At 43.8% G+C, this 17935-nt stretch overlaps 1 protein-coding gene across 1 annotated transcript in view; it reads right to left on the reverse strand.

Annotated features, from left to right (window-relative positions):
* Positions 1-7636: 7636 nt before the first annotated feature.
* SLC6A19 (solute carrier family 6 member 19) overlaps positions 7637-17935 on the reverse strand; it is a 793248-nt gene continuing 782949 nt past the window's right edge. Inside the window, exon 12 of the mRNA XM_085606111.1 lies at positions 7637-9151. Coding sequence (XP_085462237.1) covers positions 8939-9151 — 213 coding nt within the window. The 3' untranslated portion in view covers positions 7637-8938. The remainder of the gene's footprint in view (positions 9152-17935) is intronic.

Raw genomic sequence — 17935 nt, forward strand, 5'->3', positions numbered from 1 at the left:
TAGCTTTAAAAGGAAGCCTGGTGCACCAGAACATAAAATGTATGTAACTTGGTTCTCTCTGGGGGCAGACAGGCAAGGCAATTGCATAATAATAATAATTAATAATATACTGCTGCTCTGTACTACTAGTCTAGTACTACTCATCAAGTAAGTCATCAGCATACATGCATTTCCTTTTTCTCCCTTAACAGATTTATGATGGTCGGCTGCCTAGATTGTGTGTTGTTTATGTGTAGTGTTTGTCTTTGTCAAACCTTTCCCCAAAACCCCCTTCCTAACCATTCATCCAACCCTAACCCTTTTCCCCCAGGCTGTGTGGTTTATATTGAGGTGTGACTAAATCAAATTTACACCAATATTGATCACACACTTGCTGGGGCGGATGTGGTTAAAGAAACACTAACTCAAGGCAGGGCGAAGATCTACTGCTCTAAATATATATGCCGACATTAAATTAGCACTTTGAGCACTTTGAGCACGTACTTGATAGTCCGCGTCTGTTTTGTTCGAGGAGAAAATCCATGAAGAGCTAGGAGCAGTTCTTTGGATATATATATATATATATATATATATATATATATATATATATATATATATATATATATATATATATATATATATATATATATGTATCCATATACTATTGGCGGTCGCCAGTAGGTAGTTATAGTTACAACCTAGTTTCCATAGGAAAAGCATTTTTTGATTTGCTAATAAGTTTTGACGAATCTTCGCGAAATTCTCCCCAAAAAGTCTCAGATCAGCTCCTATCCTGAAAGTTTGGGGGTGATTCATCAAGTGGGGGCTGAGAAAAAGGGGGTCCCAACATACATCTAATATTCATGCAGAAAAAATAGAATTTCTAGATGTTGAAATTGTCATTAAGGAGCAACAGCTAACCACAACACTTTATAGAAAAGCTACGGCAGGGAACTCCACCCTACATGCGTCAAGTAAACATCCCACGCATTTGATAAGAAGCATTCCCTACGGGGAGTTACTTCGCATCAAAAGAATCTGTAGCCAAACACAAGAGCTTGAAAGATGCACAAATGAAGCCATCACTAGATTTAGACACAGAGGGTATGATGAAACTATCCTTAATGCAGCACAGGCGAAAGTGAAACTTAAGACTAGAGAGGACCTATTGGAATCACAAAAGGCTACAGCTCTAGCAGCAGATAGCGATGATTCTGAACCAAGATTGATTATTACTTTCAATCAACAGGAGAAAAAAATCAAAGCAATTCTCAAACGTAACTGGCCCATAATTTTAACAGATGCGGTATTGGCACCACAACTGTCAGAAAACCCCACAATCACATTTAGGAAAGGCTTTTCCATGAAATCCCAGTTGGTCAAAAACAGCCCAGAGATCAGCTTAGACAATAAAATGTGGTTACAACCAAAACAGGGATTCTATAAATGTCCAAGTTGCAGAGCTTGTAAGTTTGGGATCAACACTACCAGCTATGTAACTCCTTTTAATACCAAACCCAAACTAATTGAGGGCCACTTCAATTGCAAAACCGAGTTTGCCGTATATGTTTTGGCGTGCACCTGTGGTTTAAGATATGTGGGCAGCACAAAGCTACAGGTGCACGTCAGAATACTGCAACATATCCGAGCAATCGTAAATAACGACGAGGCCTACCCAGTCGCCAGACACTTCAAAGCATGTCACAACAATAACTTGAGTTGTTTAAGTTACTTTGTAATCAGCTCAGTATTAAAATCCCGCAGAGGCGGTAATAGAGAACGACAGTTACGCCAATTAGAATCGCGGTTTAATATTGAGTTGGATAGCAAACATCCAAAAGGTCTAAACAACACAGAAGACCTTCACAACTTCTTATAGACACAACTCAGGGTTTGCTGCAGATGTCTGACATAAGGGTGAACTATCATACAAACAAATGATTTTTTTACCCATTTTTCCCATCTTTGTTTCAGTATTATCAGGTAGTTGCAGTTTTACGCAAAATAGGTCTGTCTATTAGTCTGAAGTGATTTGCAATAAGGGTAATTTTATGACATTTTAACTACCCTTATATGGATTATTATGCAATATAATCTTGTTGTTTTTTCCACCGTTAACTGGCAATGTGTTAATCATAATAGTCTGTTATGATTAACGATGAAGTTAGAATATTTATGAACAGTTCATCAAAGCCATAACTTCCCTGTATATATATTTTTCTCTTGTTTTTCTTTTTTTCAATTTTTAATGCACTTAAAAATCATGTTTTCAAGCACTAGCACTTTCATAAGTATCAAGGGAGCACTCAGCACTTTACAGTGTATAATTATTTTTCTGACCAACTAGGACAGTGTACAAAGTGATTACAAGCGATATATGAGCATAGTATATGTTTAGTCAAATATTACAACTACCAATTGATCAACACATCAGTTACAGAATTGCGTGATACTCACTGAAAACCCATAATGGGTTTTAAGCATTTATGCAGTTATAGGCACATGTTGCACTTTATGCGCTTAAACAATTTTAGGCACATAAATATATTTTAATAAATCTGTTGTTTACACATATTTATTTATATTTATATTATATGTATTTATAACATGCAATTTTGGGGTTTTAATCAACCAAAATTTTAGCAAACAGTCTTTGTTACTAGTCAAATCAAAGATTGATGTATTTATACAGATGAGATTCACCCAAGCAGCTGAGTGTTTGAGATAACAAAATATGTTAATATGTATTTACTGTTGGTTACCACTAAAATATAATGACAACATGATTACGGTCTGTCAATAACATTGATGCACAATTAACGCACGTAATTTTGGATACACGATTGTCAGATAGTGTTTCTTTTATGTTCAGCACAGGTGATTTGGCAACTAAAATATAAAAAGAGAAAGCGGACTGCGTTTCCGCATGTGATCAAGGGTACGCTGTATACCCGAAACGCGTCATATGGCTTATCAATAAAATAAGTTCCAGCCACGAAACTTTGGGTCCGTGACTCTGTATTTCATGTCCAGGAGTCGCTTATGCAAATATATATATATATATATATATATATATGTATCCATATACTATTGGCGGTCGCCAGTAGGTAGTTATAGTTACAACCTAGTTTCCATAGGAAAAGCATTTTTTGATTTGCTAATAAGTTTTGACGAATCTTCGCGAAATTCTCCCCAAAAAGTCTCAGATCAGCTCCTATCCTGAAAGTTTGGGGGTGATTCATCAAGTGGGGACTGAGAAAAAGGGGGTCCCAACACGCGTTTTAACCATGTTAATTTCCATAGGAAATTTTGCGACGAGCTACAGCTCGTACTGCTGAACGGAATTACCCCAAATATGGCAGAAAGGTAGAGCTTGGTTCAAAGGGACCTTCTTTTTAAATGGTGTAAATCTGTTCAGTAGTTTTTGAGAAATTCAAAGAATAAGAGTCAAAAAATCAATTTCCCAAAGGAAACTTTGTGCAAGGCTAGAGCTGAAACTACTGAACGTAATGACCCCAAATTTGGCAAAAAGGTAGTGCTTGGATCAGAAAGCGACCATTTTTTTTAAATGGTGTAAATCCGTTCAGTAGTTGCTGAGAAATTAGAAAAATAAAAGCTTCGATATCTGGGCGGAGCCTAAGTCCTGTGCACGAGCTTCACTGTGATTGGCTGTCAACACTCCAAACGAGGAAGTGTTGGCAGCCATCTTGTGACTCGGTAGAAGCGAGTCACCAGACAACAGAGAAACAAAGTTATAAAACAAGAGAAGGGGGCAGGGTAGAAACACCCTGACCCCCTAGGCCTGCTCAGGGGGTCCCAAAAGGACCCTCAGGGCCAGAGAAAGCATCTAAAAAAAATATATATATATATCGGCGCTATTCGCGCACGGGTTGCAGGTTCCCGCGTTATTTTAATGAGACCCCGGGGTTGGCTCGGGGGCATTTCTTAAAAAATAATAGCGGGGGCTCGGTGGGGCTGCGGGGTCCCGCTGTGGTCCCCTCAGACCCGGGGCTTCACTAATGTTGGGAGGGGGGTTGTGCAGCCCCCCTCCTGGAGCCCTTCATGTGCTTATAACTTTGGCGTCGTTTGACGAATCTTTACTAAATATTCCAGAAAGTTTCTCTTTTTTGATCAGCTTGTATCTTGAAAGTTTAGGGGTCCGAAAAAGTGTTTTCGCAATGCATTTTCCATAGGAAACTTTAGACAAGGCTACAGGTCAAACTGCTGAATGGAATTACGCCAAATTTGGCAAGGAGAAAGGTCTTGGTCCAGAAAGCGTGCTTTTGTTGAAATGGTGTAAATCCGTTCAGTAGTTTTTGAGATAATAAAGGGAAAAATATATATTTATCTGGACGGTGCCTAGCTCCCGAGCACGAGCTTGACTCTGATTGGCTGCTAACACTTCAAACCAGGAAATGTTAGCAGCCCTCTTGTGCCTCGCATCGAGTGAAAATATAAAAGAAAGGTCCCGGGGGCAATTTAATATACCGGAGCTCTGTCTGTGCTTGATGCCGCTTTCACGCTGCGTCTCCCTACATCAGCAGGTAACGCACCCTTTTCCACCATCAACAGCATACCTCCAACAACATTCTTGGGCCCGCAAGTCTCCCTCTGCGAACCACTTGTCGGCTCACAGCTCTTCGGGTGCGAGTTCTCAGGCCCGCAATTGTATCTGTGAAGCCAAGACTGGAAATATACCGCAGGTCTCTCTCTGCGAGATACGATCTTCACGCTCCCTCTCCCCACATCACTGTTCCGCAGCTATCTCTTTGAAAGCCGACAGCCCGCACCTTTCCCTATACCAGTCGGCCCGCAGCTGTTGCTCTGCGAGCCGGCCCACAGCTCTCCCTCTACGAGCCAGCCCGCCGTCTGACAACAGGTGCAATGGAGCCAACGATCATGCAGGTCGGACACCCAACACTGCTCCGACACACCCCGCAATCTGCTCCTTGTTTGCCATCCTCCCTCACCCCCACCCCCCACAAATTGGGTAATGTTCTAAAATTTTTAATATGAAGATGCTTGTGAGGTTGGACAAATAAGAATCTTAGTCATGTATGTGCCCTATAGGCCGATATAGTTGCATTAGAATAGCCATACAAGGTGCTCCTTGTTTGTTCATGACCATATGGGCTATGCAAAAACCTTTGAATTTAGTATGTTTCTCAATTGGAAGCCAGTGAAGTTCGCAAAGGAGCCTTGAGACAAAACAGAATTTAGGGAGATGGAAAAGTACTCTAACAGCAGCGTTTTGGACAATATGCAGTCTATTTATAACAAATCTCTTGCCACCCAAGTAGAAGATATTGCAATAGTCCAGTCGCAAGATGATTAAAGATGGCGCAGTCATGTGTCATACATGGGGATTAAAAGTGCATGCAGTAAATGTGCACAAGGTGTACTCAATGTTGACTTTACATAGAGCGTGAAGATACAAAAGGTATGCTGTTCCTAATATCGAGACATGGGAAAACTGGTTTTATGTGGTCATGAAGTGTAGGAGGATGAGGATCCAGCTATTGCAGCACCGACCTGACAAGGAGCAGCCCATATGATGAAGCATGACACCTTGCTGGGTGTGTGAGGGCCCTATATTCCAAGAGGAGGAATCCTCATCCTCCTACACTTCAGGACCACATAAAACCAGTTTTCCTGTGTCTCGATATAAGGAACAGCATACCTTTTGTATCTTCATTATTCTTAGGGCATGTATGCTGGACCTGTCTAAAAAGCCCTCAGTCCCCCTTTGTGATTGGTTTACATAGAGCGTGTCAGTAATATTTGGTCCTAGGAAGGTCAGAAAACCCTGCAAACCTGGGCTTTTCTGAAACTTGTGGTACAATCAGCTGTGGTAAGTAAAGTAACTCCTGTTGCATCTGAGGAAGGTAATTAATCCAATGGTAGGTTGGCAGTTACCCCTCATGGTAACCTATCCATAGGGTAGTTATGGCTAATACAAAGGAGGTTCCATGGGTCAGATAAGTACATTATCACTTGAATGTATTTACTACACATTTGTACTCTTTTTTCAAGAGAGATATTCATAGTAGGTGCATCCAGAGACCCTCTCATCCTGAATAAATGCCATTGACCGGACAAGCTTCGCAGGCATGAAAAATATAGAGGTTGACCGATGATAAGGCTCATAACTCGCCCTTCTGTTTTGTTTATGGTTGTCAGAGGAAGACAGAGATTAAACTGAATTTAGGTTTACCTTACACAATGTTAATTCTCCAGTAGTTTCCCATGCAGAACCCAAAAACTCATCTACCAAATTACCAGTGTAGACAGTTATTGTATGGAATTGTAGTAGAATCTATTATGCTCCACTATCAAGAGTTCCACACATATTTTTGGGTATCCACTGCACAATTTCTAGTTTGTCTGATCTGTTATTTTCCTATCTTAATATAATTGTCTGACTTGGGAGAATGCAACAGATAGACGTTTCAGATTTTCCCTCTTGCTCCTCTTCAGGTTTGTAGTAGAGGCAGTGTGTAAACTTAATTTTGTCCAGGCCTCTTACCTTCAGATGACACAAGTATCTAGTGTGGTGCTCTCAGTCAGGTGTTTTTCATCCTTGATAGACTTCTCTCAGCCTAGAGGTGTTACAGGAAATGAAAAAAATTAGGTTTAGGAGTGAGGTGTCATCAGTCATTAAGGTGGTAGGTGCGGGGCTCATGGGGCCTGGTTCCCTCTTCTTTAAACGACTGAAGTCAGGCTTGCTTAGCCTTTTTCATTGTCTCATTTACCATTTTGGGGGCCAGTCTTGTTCCTTGGCAAGTTGTCCCATTTATGGTTGATGGCTTGGAGCCTGAAAAGCTAGACATTATAAAGTTGTGTATGTCTAATGAAGTGGTGGGTACCCTGCAAATGTCAAGTGGTGATTCTATTTTGAGATTGCACTTGCAGCACTGGATGTTCTTCTGTTTGTGATGTGCAGATCACACCATGTCTCTTTTTGGTTGTGAGACCCTTTAAATAATTTTGATTTTTGGTTTAATTATTTTGAGCTAGGGGGGACAACCTCTTCTCTGTGTATCCAGATGGCAGCCATCCATTTTTTTAGAGAACCTTGAGGACTGTGCCTCTAGATGAGAGTTATATGTGTAGGCTGTGAGGGTGTTTGAGCTGGCCTACCCCTGGGTTCACCTATGTTTCCTTCTTGGGATCATTCTCTGTCGTCCGCATACTGACAAATGCTACTTTTGAACTTATAGAGGTGGTCCTAATAGCATTTTTGACCTGGAAGGTGTTGTTTTTGAATACCATTACATTCACCAGATGTCTGGGGTAGATTTGGGGCTTTTTGAGAAGGGAGCCATACTTGAGGATCCACACTGGTGGTTTGATGCTGAGGCCTTCTTATTTTAGGCCTGAGATTTTGATCCATTTTCACCTTTCACAGTATATTGATGTACTTACATTGCCTACTGAGATGGCTGAAGAGCGCAATCAAGTGATATTTAAAGAGTGTCTGATTTTTGATGGTGCACTGCAAATTCCAAGAAGCTTGAGATTTCATCGAGGAAGATGAATTTCAACATTTGATGAGGTGACAGAATATCATCCACAATCACACGTAGAAGGCATAAGATTACATTGAACCAAGCAAGAATGCCCAGACTGTCATCTGAGACGTTGCAGCTTAAAGAACTCATATGATTTTGTTATTTATTACACCTTGTCCTGCACAAAAAATGGCAGTTCAATTAACCTGGAAGCAAGCCTTTAGTTGTGCAGTATCTGCAAAACATTATAACACAAGTGGACCAGGCTAAGTATTGATTGTAATTATAATCATCATACATACATCAAACAGTCTTTCTCCTGACTCGAAGTGATTTGCTTCATTCGGAGGAGTGAGTTGAACTCAAAAGAGGAGCAAATACATTATCATTGATTCCTTCACCCTGAAACCTTTCTTTGGTTCTCTGAAAATATTTGTTTTAATTTCAAAGACTTTTCTTGAATTTCGCATAAAACAAATATAATCCAAGGAAGGAATACAAAGGAAAGTCCTTGCATGAGTAATCTGATACAATCTACAGATACAAGTACAAGAAAGCTGAAAAATGCCCAGGACAAAAATAAAACATACAAAAAGTAGCTGCTGTGAGGGAATAGAGTTGGAGTATAGTATTGCATAGTCATTATCAATAATTATAATATAACATAGTATTGAACAAATGTTACATTTGTAAAATCTACAGATACGATGATCTTAAAAATATATCACAATGGCACAGAAAAGCTACTACAAGGACAGTATGAAAACAATATATATTGACAATGGCTCACAATGTTAAGATGTTGCAGGTTCGCAGTAGCAAGTGGAGTAAGAATTCACTGTGATCGGGTAATTTTTAGGGGAAGCCAGAACACATTAGGATGACAAGTGCCGAGGGGAGTAGTCAATACATTTGGCATGCAGGTTCATGGAGGTTTCTTGGTAGCGAAGAAGGCGCCGAGTTTCCCCCATAAGGCTCTATATTGTGACTTCCAGGGAAGAGTGTGGTAAAGCATTATCGTCTGCGCCTCTAATAAGTGCAACCCAGTGCAGCCAGGATTCGTTCAAATCTTTGAAAATATTTAATCAAAACTAGGGCAGCAGCAACTGAATGGACCATTGTAATTCTTTTATAACGATATTTTGTGGCAGCAGAGAAACATGTCTACATATTATACACTAAGAACTGCATACACTTTGAATCTTTACTGTACAAAATGTACACGCCTTCCCTAAACAGTTATGAGACACAAAGTAGAACAGTTACCATAAGTCACATCTATTAGTTCAACTTTTGAGTCCGTAGCTGATTCTTTCAGTTTTTAAGTTTCTGTAAATGGCTTCATAGTGCTAAAACAGCACATGAATTAAAAATGATCTTGCAAGTTCATTGCCAAAATCTTCCATCTTGCATTTAACACATTTCAGTATACATGATTTACTACTGTTTTAAGCTTGGTTCTTCACATTGCCATTTTGGTATCCAATGCTTGCTATGTGGACAAGATCTTGCTGATGGTCATTCTGTTTTGAGCAGCAGTTCCTAATAACTTTGTACAGAGCATATCCGGGGATCACAAGGCTCGGCACCCCAGCCAGAATTACAATTATCGCATATACCCAATTTGGGTAAGGGATGCTTTCGGATTTAGGAAAGAGACCCTGTTAAAAAACACAAAAAGGCTTATTAATGACCAAGAAATAGGACAGGTGTAAAGAAGAAATAGTTTAACTAAAACGCTTCTATAAAAAAACAAATGTGCAAAGCAAGTAATTCTGATATAAATTATATCTATACATTTTTTCATTAGACGACTATTTTAATTTGGAATTATTAATATTTGTATTCATAGGTTTTTGTATAGCGATGACACTGGAAAGGCTAGTGCCAGAATGCTGCGAGGAGGAGGAAGATCAGGAGAGCATAAACTAATTTAAACATGCAGAATTAAGGCCGTCCTAAACTTCGCATGGTTAGTCTCCTTTCAGATTACCGAGCAACTTTTAAATACAAGTACTATTTATTTATTTATGTAATTCAGTAGTGAATCCACACAAATAGTACTGTACCACCATACGAAAATATCAGTCAAATAAGATGACAAGTTTAAAAAGAACAAATGTGTGTTCCAGTATGCAGAATTTCTTCATAAAACCAAATATCAATCATTATTATATCACAGTTCTAAAATGCGCAAATGAGCCTTCAAACACATAACATATGATCATAACACTACATATCAATCACCATAATTTTAAAAAGTGCAAATATGCCTTCCATGAACAAGTTCAGTTAAACCATACATTTTCTTATAGCATAAAAATACTCTTCAACCTGTTACAAACATTCACCGATGGAGGATTCATCATAAGGATTAATGTTTCCTCATACGTTTCATAAGCTTTCTTTGCCAGTATTGTCTTTTTAATCAAGTTTAATTAGGTTTATCATTTTTTTATACATACTTAGTAAACATAGGGGGAGATTTAATAAGCTTTTGCGCCGTGTTTGCGTCACAAAAGTGACGCAAAATCTTTTTTTACTAAATTACTTTCCAGCACTAAACTTGTTTAGCGCTGTAAATAGCGTAAAAGTAATGCGAAGCAGCGCATTGAGCTGCTTTGCGTTACTTTGCGCCCTGGGGGCGTACCATGGTTGGTGCATGGGCATTCCCATGCAACCTCCCAAGTTTTCTCACGTTAAACCCAATTTACTAAAAGCAGTAGATTGGGTTTAGCGTGAGAAAACTGCCTTTTTTCAACTAGGCTCAAGGAAGGAGAAATGCTTTAATTTCTCCTTCCTTTTCTGACTTTGCATGCGTGCTGCACTGTGCAGCACACTTACAAAGTGGGAAAAGCTTTCCCTTGTGTCGAGCATAGTATTTTGTACACAAAGGGTACCCTTCCTGTACAAAACCTATGATGGACTCATGCACACACCCTAGGGCTGCTGCGCTAATGTGTGTGCATGGCAGCTGTAATCCACGCCGGTGCAAGGGAAAGGAGAGGAGAGAGCCATGTCTTTGAAGATATGACACTCCCCTGCTCCCTCCCTGTGGCACAACGCAGCGCAGCCTCGCGGGGGGCTGTGCTGCGTTGCATGACTTTTTTGTAAATCTCCCCCATAGTGTTTTGACAAAGCTGTGGGGAGGGGGCATCTTCCACACGTAGGCGGTGAAATAAGGTGTAACATATTTTAGTCGATGGCGAATAACTGATACATTTTGGTACACGATTGTGAGTGATTACATGCATCTTCAATCAGTGTGGCAGGTAAACGAATAAAGAACTCATAAAACGGAACAAAACTGTGCCAGGCCCCGTTCTGATGTGCAGTATACCTGAGTGAGGGCGTCTCTCAATGTGCTGATTGGTGAGATCATACTTGGCAGTTTATTCACCCCCAACATGGTAAGGCATGGGGGCTAGGAAGGGGTAGTGCAGGGCTTTAAGTGGGCCAGGTGCCGCAGTTTCTGAGCACCGGCAGCTCTAAAAAACAGGGGGAATATGTACAAGCCCCTATCGCCACGAGAACGTCACTTTTTGTGACGTTCCTGTAGCGATAGGGGCCTTGTCTTATGTACAAGGTGATATATTTTTCTTTATCCTTATCAGTGATGCTCAACCAGGTGCCGTGTCCTGCTAAATATATAGGAAATACTACACATAGTTTTCCAAGAACAGTGCTCCCGCGTAGTGGTAGGTCGTAGCACGTCCCGTCCTGCAGTGGGGCGGGAAGACCCCCATGATGAAGCATGACACCAAGTGTCCTTTTGGTGTGTGAGGGGTATTTTAACAAAACTGTGTGTTTTCCACCACTGTAGGAAACACGTGTAATCTGGGAGGACACAGTTATATATCAGCTTAAGGGTGGATCTTTTTGTTTATTATACATTGACTAGAGGAGGACGTATCCACCTCCATCGCTCTTCTGAGCACAACCTCTTCACTCCCCCCTTTTGGTTTTTTGAATGCCTTCCATAACCATCAGGCAATGAGGAAGGCCAAATCTAGGAATGTGGTTACTCTCCGTCTGGTCTTTGGGCGCCTACTCAGGCTTGTTATACTAGAGGTGGCCGGTGGCAGAAGAGAGTTTGGTGCAGACTGTGCCCCAGAGGTCTGAGCATTTGGGCAGTCCCAAACATATGGGCAACGTGGGCAAGTAGAAGTGACCGATGTGTAAGGTCTACTGAGCTGCTCTGGTGTTAAGTAGGCATGATGGAGTATATTGTGTTGAATGTAATGGAATATAGTGTGGCAGGAGGTTTTGTGTGGGCCCAGTAGCCCTCCTTCTGCGTGAAAGGATGTCCCATGTCATTCTCCCATTGAGTTCGGAGTTGGGCCACAGGGGGTTGTATTTGGTCTGGAATGGCCCTAACTAACCAAGTGATCAGTCTCCTGCCTGAGCCAATGGAATACATTGCCTGGGTCAAGGGGTGTAGGGATGGCGCTGTCGGTAATGCCCCAGACCTACTTCAGTTTCTCAGTAAAGTGTCTGAGTCGAAAACGAGCCTGCTGAAATGCCATATTGTTCTATGGACTATTAGTGAATAAAAGGGTAGCAGGACCCCACCTGTGCAGGTGATACCAGCATTCTCCCCATTATCCCCCCCTTATGGTCTGATGGAAACAACATATGCAGGAATTTCTGGCACAATAGGGTGTTGCGTTAGGAGTGACTTTCAGCCAGAGTCCTATTGTAATTTTCGCGAGCGATGCACACCAGCATATTGGAGGTGCAGGGGAGGGAGCAAGACAGTTTGGGGGACAAAAAGCTCATGTGCAGCTTTCCTGTCAGTATGGCCTACTTTGAGGAGGTGGCAGCTGGCTAATCAGTGGGCGAGCTAGTGGAGTTGAGCCGCCAGGTGGTAGTGTTCAAAGTCTGGAGCCCCGAGACCTCCCTACTACATAGTGAACTTCAATTTGGAGAGCTTGACTCTACGCGTTCCACTATTCCAGACAAGATCCCATAACATGGTATTCAGGGTGCTAAAAAAGCTCTTGGGTTCACAGATTGGCAGGTTTGAGAAGTGGTAAAGCAATCTCAGAAGCATCATCATTTTGGCCAGTGCAACACGACCCTGAACTTTCAGCGGAAGGGAGCATCAGAGAAGTGTCTGAGCTCGCAGGGAGGATACAGCCTTTATTAGGTTCCCATCCAGCATGCCTTTACTAGAATGATATATGTTGATGAGGAGGCAGCGGATGGTGTAAGCCATCCATGCTACTGAGTGTTCGCCTACTGTTGTTTTCTGCATTGGACATGTGGGGCTCAGAGGGAAGAGGCACAATTTTGCCCAGTTGACTCCCAGCCCTGATGCCAGTTTAAAAGTATGTAGGATGTATGCTGCTGTTTCAACTCCTGTGTGGATATCCCTAAAGTAGAACAGCATCATATGCATACAGGTACACAATGTGTGTCTCATCGCCACTCACTCTGCCACATTCTATTCCCCTCTGGTGCAGACAGACAGCCCTAGGCTTGATCGCCAGAGCGAAAGTAGGGGCGGGAGCGGGCATTCATCAAGCAAGATGGCCGACGGACAGCTCTAGAGGAAAGTTTCCGGCTCGGTTTTCCTTCGACATCCTGCCCTCTGAGACCCCTGCAACTAGATGGTGCAGCATCCGTCAGCCATCAGGGTCCCAATATTCTTGTTTGGGTGTCTGCTGCATAAGGGGACCCCCTAGATAGTGGGGGCCTGGAGCAAGGTGGCCCTGCTGACAGAATCGCCGTGATCGTTGCATCAAGCCTAGCAGCTTGCTCGCTGCTCCTTGGGAGTTCCTGGAGATCCTACCCTGGGAGAGGCATGGCTTTGCAGCGGATGACTTGGGGCCGTCGCTATCTTCTGGGTCTCCCTCTGACTGCGAGCAAGTGGCATAGCCTCCATCCTTTCTCCGTCCCCAAGTCAATTTATCGAGCCGTGACTGGAGACGGAACATGCTGCTAGGGACTGCATTGGGGCGAGGATCGCATGAGCAGACTCGGTGCGTCATCGGTGAGTCTGCCTCTGCTCCCCCTGCTTCCTGCCCGGTCCGGCAGCACCCGATTGCCTTTGGTCTGTCTTGCACCAGCTCAAACTAGAGCCACCATCTTGGTTGCGGAGTAAATTTCTCGAGTCATGGCTGGGGACATGAACATGCTGCCAGGGACTGCATTGGGTGTGAGGATCGCATGAGCATGAGTGCGACATCGGTGTGTCTGCCTCTGCTTCCCCGGTTCCTGCCTGGCCCGGCAGCCCCCGCTGGCCTTTGATCTTTCTTGTGGCTCCAGATCTAACTGGAGCCACTATCTTGGTTATCTTTGTGCCACAGCCAGTGGTTGGTGTTCTTGTACAGACCTGGCAGGGGCCGACTGAGAGTCTCCCCATGCTCCCTCTCACCCTGCTCCCTCGCACCTACTCTGGCAGCACCCTTGGGGCTTGGTTCTCTCCTGCGGCCCCAGCTCTGATTGGGGCTGCCATCTTGGTTGCTTATGTGCCTCAAGTTATGGTCTGCAACCCTGGATCTGGCATGGCTGAAGTCCGAGGCTTCCTTGGCTAGTCTTCCCTGCCCCCCCCCCACCCCCGGTCTGGCAGTGCTTTAGGACTTTTGTCTAGACTAGACCTGATTGAGGCAGCCAACTCGCTTGTTCATTTGCTTAAGCCTATGATTGACGACCCTGGGACAGGCGTGGCGGAGGTCCTGGTTTCCCTATGCAAGCTCCACCCGATCCCTCCTGTCCTTTCTTGCAGCACCCTTGGGGCCGGCATCCTATCTGTCTTTGAGTCCGAACTTGTATTGGCGACCCTGGGTCGGATGAGGTGAAGGTCCTGGGCCTCGTTGTGGACCTCCTCTGTGCCCCTGAGTTTTTCCCAGTGCTCAGACCCACTTCTCCCTGGACTGGCAGTATCCTCAAATGCCACTCTCCTGTGGACCCGGCTCTGACTGGGTCCGCCTTCTTGAAGTGAAGAGCCTCACCAGAGGCCAGAGCACGACTTGTAGCAGGGGACCTCCTACATGGACGCATCTTGTTGATATATTTATGTACTCATCTTTAAGTATCCTATTTATCTTATGTATGGCCTGTGATTCACACCTGATGTCGTGGCTTCCTACCTGGTCACATTGACTGTGCAGGAGTGACTTAAGCATCATGGTTTCCCTCAAAGACTCTCCCTGTGACCCCTCTTCCTTCACTGCTGATGGTCAGCTGCAGCAACAAGCCTCTCCCCGCCACTGATACACACAGAGAAACAGCTGCATCTTTTCTATTTATCTTTGCTCTCATCTCTATGGCATCCCTGGCCTGTGATACACCCCTGACGTTGTGACCTCCTACCTGCATCATATCTTTTTTTTGCTCTCATCTTTATGCATCTCTGACCTGTGATTCACCCCTCACGTTGTGACCTCCTACCTGGGTACATTGAGCTATACCAAAATAAGCGTCAATGGTTTTCCCCTAAGACTTTCCTTGTGCCCCCCTCTTTGCACACAGCAGAAGATTAGCTGAAGCAATGTGCCCCTACCCGCAACTGATACGTTTCTTGCCCTGGATGCTCAGCTACATCATCTTGCCTTTTTCTTTAACAGGTTTTCTATTCCTCGCCCTTCCCCTCTGTTACTTAATTCTTCCCCGAATTATGTGCCATCTCTTCCTTCTGCTTCTTCTCACCATCACTTCATTTGTGGTGTTCTCTTCTTCCCCTCCATCTCCCTCACTTCACCCTCTCCATCTTACAACTATGTTGACGAAACGAGTGAAGGCTGGAGCCAACTGTTTCAAGCTCATTCTCCCCCCCCCCCCATTTGTCAAAAGCATCAGGAAAAAGGCTCAAACACAACACCCTTGAACAATTTCCTGATTCCCTTTTCATTGACCAATACCATAGCGGTCGATATGGGAGGCTCAAAACCGACCTCATGTTCTTCACCCTTAACATCTCATCCCACACCACCATTTTCAAAAACTCCTTCAATGTTATTTCCTCCTCCTCTATCCCACATGGGCAACAACTAAAAATCTCCCCTACAGCTTGTTTCAATGGCTCACTCACTATCTCACTCTACAACACCGGCAAAGTCCTGATCCAAGCTAAAGACACTTATCTCTCCGTTTTTGACCATCCCTCCAGACTCCTCATCTAACTCCTTCCTCAATTCTCTCTCGCCTCCCCTTATCCACCAGGACACCAGTTTGCAGTCCTCCCAAGTGGCACAGTTGTCCCCCTGGCAGTCCCGTTCCCTGGGTTCACCCCTGCTTCCCTTCCCCCTAATCCCTCTTTCCCCATCGGGGGTGTTACCCTCAACACGCCTTCCCAGCCAATGGCAGCTCCCTCATTTACATCACTGTACCAGCCTGAAATTCCGCAGAAACCTCCCCACTCATCAGGTTAATCACCCCATCCAATCCATCTTTCCAACAGCCTGACTTCCCAGCTCACACAGTGACCTTTCCACCTTATACTCTCTCTTATCCACCCATCCCTTCTTCCCCCTCCCCGTCCCTTGATCCTGTATCCTGTGCAAACCCCTTGCATCTCTCTTCACCCCCAACACCCCAGTACTGCTGCTTGAACCACTATACCCTTATGACAACCTCCGCCCTCCCCCCTTTCCTCTAACCTAGCAGAACTTTACACTTTCTATAAACCACCCACCGCGGCTACCATCCTCATTGTGATTGTTTACAGCCCCCATACACTCACTACACCCAGCCTGCGCACCTTCTCTACCTCTTCCTCATTTCTCCTCCCCAACTTCATGCCTTACGATGACCCCCTTGTATCCCCCTGTCCTCCCACTACAGACCACACCTTTCTCTACCTCAGCTAGAGGTCAATACTTGTATTTTAATCACTTTGTGCCAACATAAATTTCTCTCCACCACAGCTGCACTGACAATTACTTCGAATCAACATCTCTTGACGAGTCTCCCTCCATTCTATATTCCTACTTCCAAGCACACCATCCTTACCCCCTCTCCTTGCTCTCCCTCTCAAGTTGAACCACCTCCTGACTACATCAAACAACTTAACATTCCGTGCCCAGCTCTGCTCTCCTTAGAAAAAAACAATAGGATTTCTCATCTCTGCTATCTCCCAGCTTGAATCTACCATCTCCCACCTTAGTACTAACATTTCCTTGGCGAGCACTCACTTCCCCAAACTCCCAATGAGTACCCAACTCCCATGCCTCAAAAAAGCCTCACATAATCTTTCACCAACTGACATTTCCAACTTATTGGCTAGCTACAATTCTTACAATTCCAACCCCCACATCTTCTCCTCTCCAGCGAACACTAATCTCCTGCACTATAACAACCATCTCCCTCTCCCGCACCAAACATCTACCATCTTCAATCCAGTCACCAATTCTCAGGAACATCATCCCTATCACCCCTAAAAGCCATGACTCCCCCTTCACCAAAACAGTCATCTCAGAGGTTTGTTGTCTGCTTCACATCTGTAGACCGCAAATAAACACAAGCTGGAACTTTCAGACATCATCAGTCTCTACAGTCTGGATATACTTTTCCTCACTAAGACTTGGCTCAATGACACTTCTCATACTTCTTTCGATCTCCTGCTCCCCACTGACTATTCCATTTCCAGGAATGATAGAGAAGATAAAGTCAGGGGAGGCGTAGCAGTTATCTTCAGAAACTCCCCTCATCTCAAAGCTTTTCCCAGAAGCTCTTTACCACCTGGTGACAGCTCTGCCTTCACAGAGAAATTCAAAGACTTTGCGAGCGACCAATACTCGCAAAGTGACAAACAGACTTTATTGGAGACTTTAATCTTCACTGGGATAATCTGGAAGATTCAGAAACCAACAAGCGTGCCACTTTTCTCTTAGGAAATGATCTTGTTCAACATAACACAAAACCAACTCACTCTAAGGGCTCCATTCTTGGCCTTGTGATCTCCAAAGTAGAAATGCTAACTGTTGTTGATCCTATACCACTAGACTGGTCTGATCACTTTCTCATCCCCTTCTCTCTGCACCTATCTCATTCTGTTACCCATGGCCAACCTAAAAGAACTACTACCTTGTTCCGTAACACCAAAAACATCGACCTCGACATTTTGTGCAACACAGCTATGAGTTCACTTCCAATCTTAGAATCCTGCTCTGATGCCAATGACCTTACCACCCAAAGTCTCACCAGTCTATCAGCTGTAATTAAAAATATTGCTCCACTGCAAAGTCAAAAGAAAAGACCCACTCCTTCTGCTCCATGGTTCAATAAATCCCTCTACGAATAAAGAAAAAACTTGAGGTGCATGGAGAAACTATGGAGACATTCTCCTTCCACCACCAATCTCCGCCTCGCACGAGCTCGCTGCCACAAACACCTCTTCCATGAAAAAGCAATGCACTTCAGAACCCTCCACCATTCTGCCAGAAACAGACCTAAAAAGTTATTTGACCTTCTCAAAAGCACCAACACCTCTCCCTCTTCCA

Source organism: Triturus cristatus, chromosome 5_1 (genome assembly GCF_964204655.1).
Source record: "Triturus cristatus chromosome 5_1, aTriCri1.1, whole genome shotgun sequence".
Classification (NCBI taxonomy): domain Eukaryota; kingdom Metazoa; phylum Chordata; class Amphibia; order Caudata; family Salamandridae; genus Triturus; species Triturus cristatus.